We start from the raw sequence: 12,058 nt of genomic DNA on the forward strand, positions 1-12,058 counted from the left end.
TCTGGGGTTAATTAGCAATAAATTGAGCTGGCATGCCAAATAGAGGAGTGTGGTGAGTTAGGAGCTCCCCTTCCCACTATTGGAATTTACCAGACTAGCTCAGCCAGTTTGGAAGTAAGCTGAAGCTATACTTACAGCAGAGCAAAATTTACAAGCACATATACACAAAATACTTACAAGTAGTTGCAATTACACACAGAGTAGAAATAATACATAAATCCAAACTCTCACAGACAAACCTGCCCAGAAGGGGCTCAGTGCTACCCTCTGTTTCTTCCTCTTCTTCCCCAGTCAAACAAAACAACCAGCAAAGCTTACGTTGTTGGGTATTAGCCAATATTAGTGGAGAGAGATTAGAGCAGAGTGAAGAGGAAGAGAACAGATCCAGCACTGCAGAACAGAGTGGAACAAATTGTTGGAGTTTAGGCTTTTTATCCCTCTCAGCAAACCAATGAATGATACAGACTTCATTGTTTTCACAACCAATGAGCTACTTTCTCTCATTAAAATAGTCTAGCCTCAAACCAGCACAGGTGTATGTAAGGTCTTTTGAGGTGAGAATACCCTCAAAACTGGGGCTCTATTCAGTCTAATGAACTGAGAAATTTTCAAGTCTTGGCCCCAGCTGAGTTTACCACAGACTTTTTTTAAACTGGAGCATGCATGAAACCATGAGTACCTCTGGGCCAGAAGGTGACAAACTATAGACCTGTAGAAATGTGACCTGTAAGATCATTAGCTCTGACCATTGACCCAGCATTGCCAGGCCACTGCTAAGCCACATCTCTCAGCACCACATTTATGTGGCTTTTCAAATCCCTCCAGGGATGGGGATGCTGCCACCACCCTGGGCAGCCTGTTCCAGGGCTTGACCACCCTTTCATGGGGGGGCAAAACTGTTGGTCCAGTCCAACCTGAACTTCACCTGGTGCAACTTGAGGCCCTTCTTTTTGTTTTGTCCTATCTATTCTTCCCTGGGAGGAGACCAACCCCCATCTGGCTCCAACCTCCTTTCAGGGAGTTGCAGAGAGTGAGGAGGCTTCCCCTCAGCCTCCTTTTCTCCAGGCTAAACAACCCTAGTTCCCTCAGATGCTCCTCTCAAGACTTGTGCTCTAGACCCTTCACCAGCTTGGTTGCCCTACTCTGGATCTGCTCCAGCATCTCAATGACCTTCTTGCAATGAGTGGCTCAAAACTGAACCCACTGTTCATGGTGTAGCCTGACTAGTGCTGAGTATGGGGGACTGCCCTGGTACTGCTGGTCACACTATACTGATCCAAGCCAGAATGCTGTTGACCTTCTTGTCCATCTGGGCACACACTGGCATTATCTTCACTGGCTGCTGACCAATGCCCCCAGGTCATTTTGTCAGGTAGTTCTCCTGCCACTCCACTGCAAGCCTGTAGTGGTGCACATGGTGATTGTGACCCAAGTGCAGAACATGGCACTTTGCCTTGTTGGACCCCATCCCATTGGCCTCAGCCTCTCACTACTATGATGGCTTCTAGAGTTAATGCAGCTCCAACATAATTAAAAGAGAAAAGAGGGAAGAGTAACACAGCACACACTCTGCAGAGCCAAAATTAAACATCTCCACTGGTGCTAAAATAGCATGGTAAATGTTGATCTCCTCTCCTGTGATTCATTGGGAAGAAAATTCTCAGTTAAAGAAAACAATGAGTGGAGAGAGAACCCAGCAGCAGCCAGGCAAAAGAAAGGAGGTATTTAATACTGCAGCTTCAAGAAGCAAAACAGGAGGGAGCTAAGGTGGAGCAGTATCAAAACAGATGTGTACTTCAGTGCCATGGGAAGAAGAGAATGCTTAAACTATGGACAGGCAGGTATTAAATAAGATTTTAAGAGGAAGTGGCATAGTGTGCCTTCCACTTAATCATCTTCCAGCCAAGATTTTGTTAGACTTTAGTAGAAGTGATCTGGGCATAGGGAAGTTCTTGGAAGCTCCCACCCTAGTGAGTGGGAACAGGAGTCCTTTCACCAAAGGTACCACTCCAGTCAAAATTCTCTGCCATTAATAGAACCATAAGAGAAATCTGATCACAGAATGATCTGATGTCAAAAATGAGTGGAGGGCTAGAACAACTCTCCTACAAGGACAAGCTGAGAGAGCTGCACTTCTTCAACCTGCAGAAGAGGAGGTTCCAGGGACACCTTTTAGTGGCCTTCTGCTACCTGATGGGGGCCTACAAGAAAGCTGGGGAGGGACTGTTTAGAGGCACCTGTAGCAACAGGAGAAAAGAGAATGGTTTTAAATTACAGAAGGGTAGACTTAAAATCACAGAATCATATCATACTAAGATTCTAAATCTACCCTTCTGTAGTTTAGATTGGACATTAGGAGGAACTTCTTTACTATGAAGTTGGTGGAACACTGAAATGTGTTGCCCAGGTAGGTGCTGGAGGGCCCCATCCCTGGATACATTTGAGGTGAGGCTTGATGGAATTCTGAATTATCTGCTCTAGGTAAAAAAATCCCTGCTGACCACAGGGAGGTTGGATTAGGAGATGCTGAATAGCCCCTGCTGACCACAGGGAGGTTGGATTAGGAGATGCTGAATAGCCCCTGCTGACCACAGGGAGGTTGGATTAGGAGATGCTGAATAGCCCCTGCTGACCACAGGGAGGTTGGATTAGGAGATGCTGAATAGCCCCTGCTGACCACAGGGAAGTTGGATTAGGAGATGCTGAATAGCCCCTGCTGACCACAGGGAGGTTGGATTAGGAGATGCTGAATAGCCCCTGCTGACCACAGGGAGGTTGGATTAGGAGATGCTGAATAGCCCCTGCTGACCACAGGGAGGTTGGATTAGGAGATGCTGAATAGCCCCTGCTGACCACAGGGAGGTTGGATTAGGAGATGCTGAATAGCCCCTGCTGACCACAGGGAGGTTGGATTAGGAGATGCTGAATAGCCCCTGCTGACCACAGGGAGGTTGGATTAGGAGATGCTGAATAGCCCCTGCTGACCACAGGGAGGTTGGATTAGGAGATGCTGAATAGCCCCTGCTGACCACAGGGAGGTTGGATTAGGAGATGCTGAATAGCCCCTGCAACCCAAACTGTTCCATAATTCGATGAGATGAAGGCCAGAGTCAAGCAAGACATACCAAATAATGAAGCTGCTCCTTATTATTTTAGCAGAGACAAAATAAAACATTTCAAGTTGAGAGGCATCTTCTGCCTGGTTGCAACACCGACTACTTGAAAAGAAGAACAAACAGGAGGGAAAGAGAGCAGGACTACTCCAGCTCTTGGCTTTGATCAAGGAGGTAGGAAGGAGCTTCAAGAAGAAAAGAGGACTACTGTGAGACATCATGTCCTTTGAAGATTGCACAGTGCCTTTGTGCTACATGCCTTCCTGAGAAGCAGTGAGTTGAACTGTGCTTCCTCATTGCTTAGTAGGAAATTACAGAGAAGGGGGAAAAAGTGCATTGACTTTTTTTTTTCTGCTCTGTTGGAAGTGGGAGCTGAGGACACAGATTGCATTCTGCATTGCAGGGTGTGAGGGGGAAGGGAAAGCATCAAGCCCTTCTGAAACTGCTCAGATGCAGGTAAGCAGGTCAGTGATCTGCAGCATCTCCATGAACCTGTCAGTGTTATGGGAAGTTGGAGCAGAAACAAGCTACTTGAGTCTGTTCCATCCTCTACAGTAGAAGCAGAACACTGATGCACCTGTCCACCTCCTGTCCCAGAGGTACTCATCCCTGTACTCAGAATCACAGAATTAACCAGGTTGGAAAAGACCTCTAAGGTCATAGAGTCCAACCGATCACCCAACACCTTCTAATTAACTAAACCATGGCACCACATGTCTCATGAAGCCTCTTTTTAAACATCTCCAGGGATGGTGACTCCACCTCCCCAGGCAGCCCATTCCAATGCCAATCACTCTTTCCATGAAGAACTTCTTCCTAACAGCCAGCCTAAACCTGCCCTGGTGCATCTTGAGGCTGTGTCCTTGTGTTCTGTCATTGGGTGCCTGGGAGAAGAGACCAATCCCTACCTGGCTACAACCTCCTTTCAGGTAGTTGTAGAGAGCAATAAGATCTCCCCTGAGCCTCCTCTAGTGAGGCTGCATCCCAAATACTGGGGTTTTGGGCCCCTTGCTGCAAGGACATGAAGGTGCTGAGGCAGGTCCAAAGAAGGTTAACAAAAGCAGGTGAAGGGTCTGGAGAACAGGTTTTGTGGGATGCAGTTGAGGGAACTTTTTTTTTCATCTTGGCCAAAAGGAGGGTGAGAGTAGACCACCTGACCCTGAAAGGAGGTTGGGACCAAGTAAGCATCAGTCTCTCCTCCCAGGTGGGATTGGTCTCTTCTCCCAGGCAACCAGCAATAGAACAAGGGGACACAGTCTCAAGTTGTGCCAGGGGAAGTCTAGGCTGGATGTTAGGAGGAAGTTGTTGCCAGAGAGAGTGATTGGCATTGGAATGGGCTGCCCAGGGAGGTGGTGGAGTCTTCATCCCTGGGGGTGTTCAAGAAAAGCCTGGCTGAGGCACTTAGTGCCATGGTCTAGTTGACTGGCTAGGGCTGGGTGCTAGGTTGGCCTGGATGATCTTGGAGGTCTCTTCCAACCTGGTTGATTCTATCAACAGGCAATAGCCTCAAGTTGCATCAGGGCAGGCTTAGGTGGAATATACTGAACCATTTATTCCCAAAAGGGTTGTCAAGTCCTGGAACAGGCTGCCTAGGGCAGCAGTGGAGTCCCAATTCCTGGAGATTTAAAAGCTGTGCAGGTGTGGTGCTGAGTGACATGGTTTAGCAGTTGGACTTTATGATGTCACAGGTGCATTCCATCCTCAACAATTCTGTGAGTCTATCTTTTGTGTTCTGTGCCTGCAGAACTTCTGTTGTAAGGATTCTGGAAATCTGGTGTCCCTCTTGCAGTCTAAACCTCTTCCTTAATGGGATGGAAGAGGTGTGTGTGTGGGGAAAGGATTGCAAGCCCCAGGAATATCCTGCTAGCACTTGTGTGGTTTTTGGTGTCAGCTGATTGTTCCCTGCTTGCCTGCAGTAATTCTCCAGCTGAGATAAGCTGTCACTTTTCAAGCTTGCTGGCTGTCGCCGATGGCTTTGCTGTGCAGAGGGACACTTCCCAGGGCCATTCTCCTTTCTGTACAGCTTCTGACCCTTTCCAGAGCTTTAATGAGGCTGGGGGTTATGCAGATCTGTGTCGCAGTCTCTCCTTTTAATGACACCTGTGCAATGCTTTGCTGTCTTCTCTCTTCTCCCTTAATTAGCGACTGAATTGTTTTGCAGTGCAGAAGGATATTTTCCCTGCATTTCAGTCAATATCTCTGGTTGCTCATGGGGTAGGTGTGGATGTTCAAATGCTGCTTTTTCAAGCACTGTGGTGGGCAAACCATTTAACTGGCAGAGATCAAACAACTCCTGCCAGATGCCTCTGTCTTGTCACGCCCTTGTTGACCATTCCTCACCAGCAGTTGAATAGTTCAACCTGCTCTAATGAAGGCTTTGAACCTCTGAAGAATTCCTGGTGTTAGAAAATGTGAAAAAGTTAGCTCTCAGTTTGCCTTCATTGCTGTATCATGGATATGTGAAGTGGAGAGCTACCAGTCTCTTCATCAACTACCTCTAGGTAACTGGTAAATACTGAGCAGTACTGGACTTGTCTTGCTGCTGGTGACTTGATCTGCTTAGAAGAAGAGTTCCTGCTAAAGACATCTTAGAGATTTCTTAGGCTATTTGTCAAGTGACTCAGGGACAATAGTGCCTGGAAAATGGGTTGTCATTCTGTCCCTCTGATATCTACCACATAGCTCAGCTTGTGAGTGGCTGGAGTTCTGTGATGCCACTATCTGTCTGGAGGAGATGCTACACCCAGTACTTTGTTGCATTAAGCTCTGGACTGCTGCTTTTGGTGTGTCCAGGTGATGAGTTGGGAAGGACTTTTTCTTGGAAGGAGCTGAAACACTTTGCTGTGTGTGTTCTTTAGGGTTTGTGCTTTGACCTACTATATCTGTGAGGCACTTAGTGCCATGGTCTAGTTGACTGAATAGGGCTGGGTGCTAGGTTGGACTGGATGATCTTGGAGGCCTCTTCCAACCTGGTTGATTCTATGATTCTAATATGCACAACCTTTTCATGTTAATGTGTTTGGTTTGACAAAGAACTAGAGCCCCTTCAGCAGCTGTTTGATCTCTATCCATAATCACCTGGTTCCACTTCCAGATGTCCTAAAGTATCTGTACTGTCCACACTGCATCTACAGCCAAACTGTACCCTTCCACAGCAGCAGCTGGTGGCCAGGTGGACATCCTGTAGAGCATCTAAAAGGGCAATGCTCACTCAGGCAACTGGATCCTATCCTTCATATAGTTTTCCAGCTGGAAAACAAAGCAGTTGACTTGGCAAAGTGGCCAGACAGCCCCAGCTGCTGTTCCCTCAGATGACCTGAGATGAAACATGTTAGTGTATTAATTAGCTGAACTCCAAGCCAAAGTCTCTGGCCTCAAGATGAGCACATATGATGAGGGAATAAACACACATTGAATTAAACTTCTTGCTAGATGGAAACAGAAAATGGGCAGTGGGATGGTTGCAAGCAGTGCACTCATGCAAGAGACACAAATGTCAGCAATGAGCCTGTGTCTTCCAGTGCCTAAGCAACTAAAGAGTAGTATATAACAAAGTCAGACAGTGCTCTAGTAATAAGAATTGTGGGAGAGGGGTCCTGAGTGGTCCTCCAGCCCTAGCCAAGGCTGCCAGTGTTACTTTGGGATCATTCTTTGCTGTTGAAGTGTAACTACTGAACAATACTTCATCTTCTACATCTGCCAGGCTTCACTTTGTTTTCTGTGAGCCCCTGTGTTCCCCAATTGAAGGTTTGTGAAATACAAGAGTGGATCAACTTGGCTTGACTTGTCATGCCAATCCTTGGCTGAAAGAAGTTGAACACAAACTTCATAGGTGCCCAAACATTTGTTTTGGTGCAGAATAAACCCACATAATGGTTTGGAAGGGACCTTTAAAGGCCACCTAGTCCAATATTCCCACAGTAAGCAGGGGACATCTTCAGCTAGAGCAGAGCCTGTTCCAACCTGGCCTGGGATGTTTTCAGGGATGGGACTTCTTTCACATCTCTGTGTAATCTTACTGCTGTAGAATTGTGGCTGAAGTTTTGCAGACAACACCACTGTCACATCAACAAAATCTGGCCAGGAGAACTATGTTGATGTGACTTTTCCTCCTGAATTGCTACATGTGCTGGCTTGGAATCTTGCTACTTTACTGGAAGTGCTTTGTTTTTTTTGCTGCTTTTTGTACTAATTGAGGTAGAATCTGTCATAGAATTTAATCATAGAATCAACCAGGTTGGAAGAGACCTCCAAGATCATCCAGTCCAACCTATCACCCAGCCCTAGCCAGTCAACTAGACCATGGCACTGAGTGCCTCATCCAGTCTTTTCTTGAAGACCCCCATGGGCACTGGTGCTGCATCTTGTGTCCTAGCAGGGCTGCCATGGGCATGTGTTTTCAGAACTTGCCATTGCAACAAGTGGTCTATGAAGTCAGAAGGAAATCTGAACCTTCCCTGGAACAGCTTGAGGCTCATCTCTCTCATTCTGTCACTTGAGAGAGTCATTGGACACTGGAATGGGCTGCCTGGGGAGGTGGTGGAGTCGTCATCCCTGGGGCAGTTCAAGGCAAGGTTGGATGTGGCACTTGGTGCCATGGTCTAGCCTTGGACACTGTGGTAAAGGGTTGGACTTGATGATCTGTGAGGTCTCTTCCAACCTTGGTGCTACTGTGATACTGTGATACTTGCTGCTTTAGAGACCCTCCACCTCACTACAACCTCCTTTTACATAGTTGTAGAGAGCAACTTCCCAAGCCTGCTTTTATCCAGAGTTTAGCATTATTTCAATGCATGGATGGGCTGCAGAACACCTCAGGGAAAACATAGGATGAAAACCAATTAGATATTCACATAAAGCTCTGTAGACAATTCCTACCTGCAAGGTCCAGTCTGAAGCCCCTGATGGTATTTCCTGATGGACCCCCATGCCCCACTGACATGGCAGTTCCTGAGAGCAGAGTATGTTCTCATCTGCCCATACTGTAATGATCTAGGGGAGCACAACCTTGTGTAGGAGATGGACTTGATGATTGGAGGGCTGCATCAGGAGAAGTGTGACCAGCAGGTCGAGGGAGGTGATTTTTCCCCCTCTACTCCACTCAGGTGAGACCACCTGGAGTACTGCATCCAGTTCTGGAGCCCCCATTACAAAAAGGATGTGGATATGCTGGAGTATGTCCAGAGAAGGGCCATGAGGATGCTCAGAGGGCTGGAGCAGCTCTGCTATGAGGACAGACTGAAAAAGTTGGGGCTGTGCAGTCTGGAGAAGAGAAGGCTCTGAGGTGACCTTCTTGTGGCCTTCCGGTATCTAAAGGGGGTCTAAGCAAAAGCTGGGGAGGGACTTTTTAGGCTATCAGGAAGTGACAGGACTAGGGGGAACAGAGCAGAGCTGGAGGTGGGGAGATTCAGCCTGGATGTGAGGAGGAAGTTCCTCAGCATGAGAGTGGTGAGAGCCTGGACTGGGCTGCCCAGAGAGGTGGTTGTGGCCCCCTCCCTGGAGGTGTGTAAGGCCAGGCTGGATGAGGCTCTGGACAGTCTGCTCTAGGGTAGGGGGGTTGGAACTAGATGATCCTTGGGGTCCCTTCCAACCCTGGCTGATTCTCTGATCTTTTCCAGCTGAAGCAGTTCTGTGATGCTCCTGCCTACTGCAGGGAGGTTGGACTAGGTGACCTTTAAAAGCTCTCTTCCAACCCAAGCCATTCTGTGGTTCTCTCTACTACCTCTTTATAACTGTGTGTCTTGCTTAAGAAAGATGTGGTGGCTTTTTGTCCAACTGTTCTTTTAAAGACTCTTTTTTTTTCTACCTCTCCACTGCTACATTTCTTATTTTCATATTTTATCTTTCCCCCAGAAGCTGTGGAAGAGTGCTTTGTTGAAATGAACCTTGACATTTCGGGAAGCAAGGATTTCATACCTCATCTCACCTTCCTCAAGCTCTCCAAAGTACCAAGCTTGAAGAGAAGGGTAAGAAACCAGGTTTAAATTATCTTACTGAGATTTGTTCTGGTGATTATTTTTCTTCTAGTCAAGGACTAGAATTGGAGAAAAAGATGCCTTCTGTTACTTGAGAAACCTTGAACCATGAACATCTCTTATGAAGAAAGGCTTGAAGGACTTGGGGCTTTTTAGCTTGGAGAAGAGATGACTAAGGGGAGCTCTTCTCAAAGTTCAATGGTAACTAGAGGATGGAGGGGCAAGAGGATGGGGCCAGACTTCCCGGTGGTGCTCATTGGCAGGACAAGAGTTAACAGGCTCAAATGTGAATATGAGAAGCTGCATCTAAACATGTTGGCCACAACAACCCCAAGCAGCGCTATAGGCTGGGGACTGAGTGGCTGGAGAGCAGCCAGGAGGAAAGGGACCTGGGGGTACTGATAGACAGTAAGCTGAAGATGAGCCAGCAGTGTGCCCAGGTGGCCAAGAGAGCCAATGGCATCCTGGCCTGCATCAGGAACAGTGTGGCCAGCAGGACAAGGGAGGTTATTCTGCCCCTGTACTCAGCACTGGTCAGGCCACACCTTGAGTGCTGTGTCCAGTTCTGGGCCCCTCAATTCAAGAAGGATGTTGAGGTGGTGGAACATGTCCAGAGAAGGGCAACAAAGCTGGTGAGGGGCCTGGAGCACAAATTCTATGAGGAGAGGTTGAGGGAGCTGGGGGTGTTTAGCCTGGAGAAGAGGAGGCTCAGGGGTGATCTTATTGCTGTCTACAACTACCTGAAGGGGCATTTTAGCCAGGTTGGGGGTGGCCTCTTCTCCCAGGCAACCAGCAATAGAACAAGGGGACACAGTCTCAAGTTGTGCCAGGGTAGGTATAGGCTGGATGTTAGGAAGAAGTTCTTCACAGAGAGAGTGATTGGCATTGGAATGGGCTGCCCAGGGAGGTGGTGGAGGCACTGTCCCTGGAGGTCTTCAAGAAAAGCCTGGATGAGGCACTTAGTGCCATGGTCTAGTTGATTGGATAGGGCTGGGTGCTAGGTTGGACTGGATGATCTTGGAGGTCTCTTCCAACCTGGTTGATTCTATGAGGAGAAACTTTTGAGGATGATGGAGCACTGGGACAGGCTAGCCAGAGAGGTTGTGGAGTGTCCATCTCTGGAGTGATTCTAAACCCACTCGGCCACTGAGAACCCTGAGCCATCTGCTCTCTGTGAACTTGTTGGGGTGTATGCGTGTGTGGGGCTGACCTAGATGGTCTCAGAGGTTCCCTTCCAACCCTATAAAGAAGAAAAATTGGGCAAATGCAAGTGGTGTTGTGGATGCCCCCTTCCTGGATGTGTTGATTGTCAGGTTGGATGGGGCCTTGAGCATCCTGGTCTAGTGAAAGGTGTCCTTGCCCATGGCAGGGGGGTTGGAGTTAGATGATCTTTAAGGTCCCTTTCAACACAAACTACATTTCAGATTCTACATCTGATTGGAAGAGATGGTTTGTTGCTGACTCTATGGTGGAACACAACAAAGTGCTTTCTGTCTGCTGTTGGTAGTCAATTCCTGCCTGCAAACACAACATCAGGCAGCTTCCACAGGGCAGCACGTGGCTTTCAAGCAGTATTTTATCCCAGAACGTGATGAATGTTGTGCTGGAAGTTGGGTTGGTGCCTTGATTTATGTTGGAACTGTGTGATGTGCTTTGCTTAACCTTTTGCTGCAGTATTGTATGGGATTTTATCACACACAATTAAAGTCTGAAAAAATCCCAGCACAACAGAAACCAACCAACTGAAAAAACCCCCAATCCTGATTAGATTGCAGGCCTCCCCGTGGAATATTTTCCTGCTTGTTTCCAGGAATAGTGCTTCAGTTTGAGGTCAATAGCTTGTAAACCTGAGACACTAAAGGAGCATGCAAAAAGGAAACAGAAAATGTCATAGAGGCTGGGGCAGATGACCTTGCCTTTGTGCATGTCAAGTGCATTGTGTTGACTTGATTGCCTTCTGTAATCAAAGTTGGGTGGTGCTGGAGGCTTTTCTTCTCTGCCTAAGGGCAATTTATGGCAACAGAGTTGTCTGATGCTCCCAGACTGTACTGGTGCCTGCGTTTGTTCCTCTGCAATGGCAGGACTTTGCATTTCCCCTGGCTGAACTTCAAGGTTCCTACCAGTCCACTTGTCCAGCCTGCTGAGGTCCCTCTGGTTAGCAAGCTTTCTGCCAGTCCAGTTGTCCAGCCTGTTGAGGTCTCTCTGGTTAGCAAGCTTCCTGCCAGCCCACTTGTCCAGCCTGTTGAGGTCCCTCTGGTTAGCAAGGTTCCTGCCAGCCCATTTCTGCAGCCTGTTGAGGTCCCTCTGGTTAGCAAGCTTCCTGCCAGCCCACTTGTCCAGCCTGTTGAGGTCCCTCTGGTTAGCAAGGTTCCTGCCAGCCCATTTCTGCAGCCTGTTGAGGTGGATGGCAGCAGCAACTCTGAAGCAGCCACTCCTCCCAGTCCTGAGTAAAGATGCTGAGGATGCACTCTGACTACCCAAACCTCTAACAAAGATGCTGAATGGTACTGGACCCCGTACTGGACTACATCTTTAGCTGCTATCCTCCAGCTAGACTTAATGCTATTGCCCTCTACCTTCAGGACATGGCTGTTCACCTGGTTTTCAATCCACTCCACTAGGCTCATCCAACCCACAGGTTATCAGCTTCTCTGAGGATTCTCTAGGGAAACAGTGCCAGAAGCCTTCCTGAAGTCCAAGCAGACAACAGTCACTACTCTTTTCTTGCCTGTCAAGAGCTGCTCGTTCCTGTCCAAACACTTGCACGTTCAAGCTGTTTCTCCTAAAATACTGCTTTGCATGTCAGGGATGTGGGAGTGAAGCAGAGCAGGGCTGTGTTGAAATAGTTACTAGGAGGTATAATGGACACTCTACCCATGTAGACATCTCTCTCAGGTTAGGAAGGCTCAGCCCTAGACACAGGATGTGACCTCAAAGATCAGACTGGAAGATCAATGTGTATGGATTTTT

At 47.8% G+C, this 12,058-nt stretch overlaps 1 protein-coding gene across 2 annotated transcripts in view; it reads left to right on the plus strand.

Moving 5' to 3' along the window:
* LOC135178850 (uncharacterized) overlaps nt 1-12,058 on the plus strand; it is a 31,556-nt gene that overhangs the window by 13,578 nt on the left and 5,920 nt on the right. The window contains exon 6 of one of the 2 annotated variants that reach the window (XM_064150172.1): nt 8,967-9,079. In XM_064150172.1, coding sequence (XP_064006242.1) covers nt 8,967-9,079 — 113 coding nt within the window. The remainder of the gene's footprint in view (nt 1-8,966; nt 9,080-12,058) is intronic. The other variant, XM_064150173.1, reaches the window with a different exon arrangement.

This window comes from Pogoniulus pusillus, chromosome 10 (genome assembly GCF_015220805.1).
Source record: "Pogoniulus pusillus isolate bPogPus1 chromosome 10, bPogPus1.pri, whole genome shotgun sequence".
In the NCBI taxonomy this organism is placed as follows: domain Eukaryota; kingdom Metazoa; phylum Chordata; class Aves; order Piciformes; family Lybiidae; genus Pogoniulus; species Pogoniulus pusillus.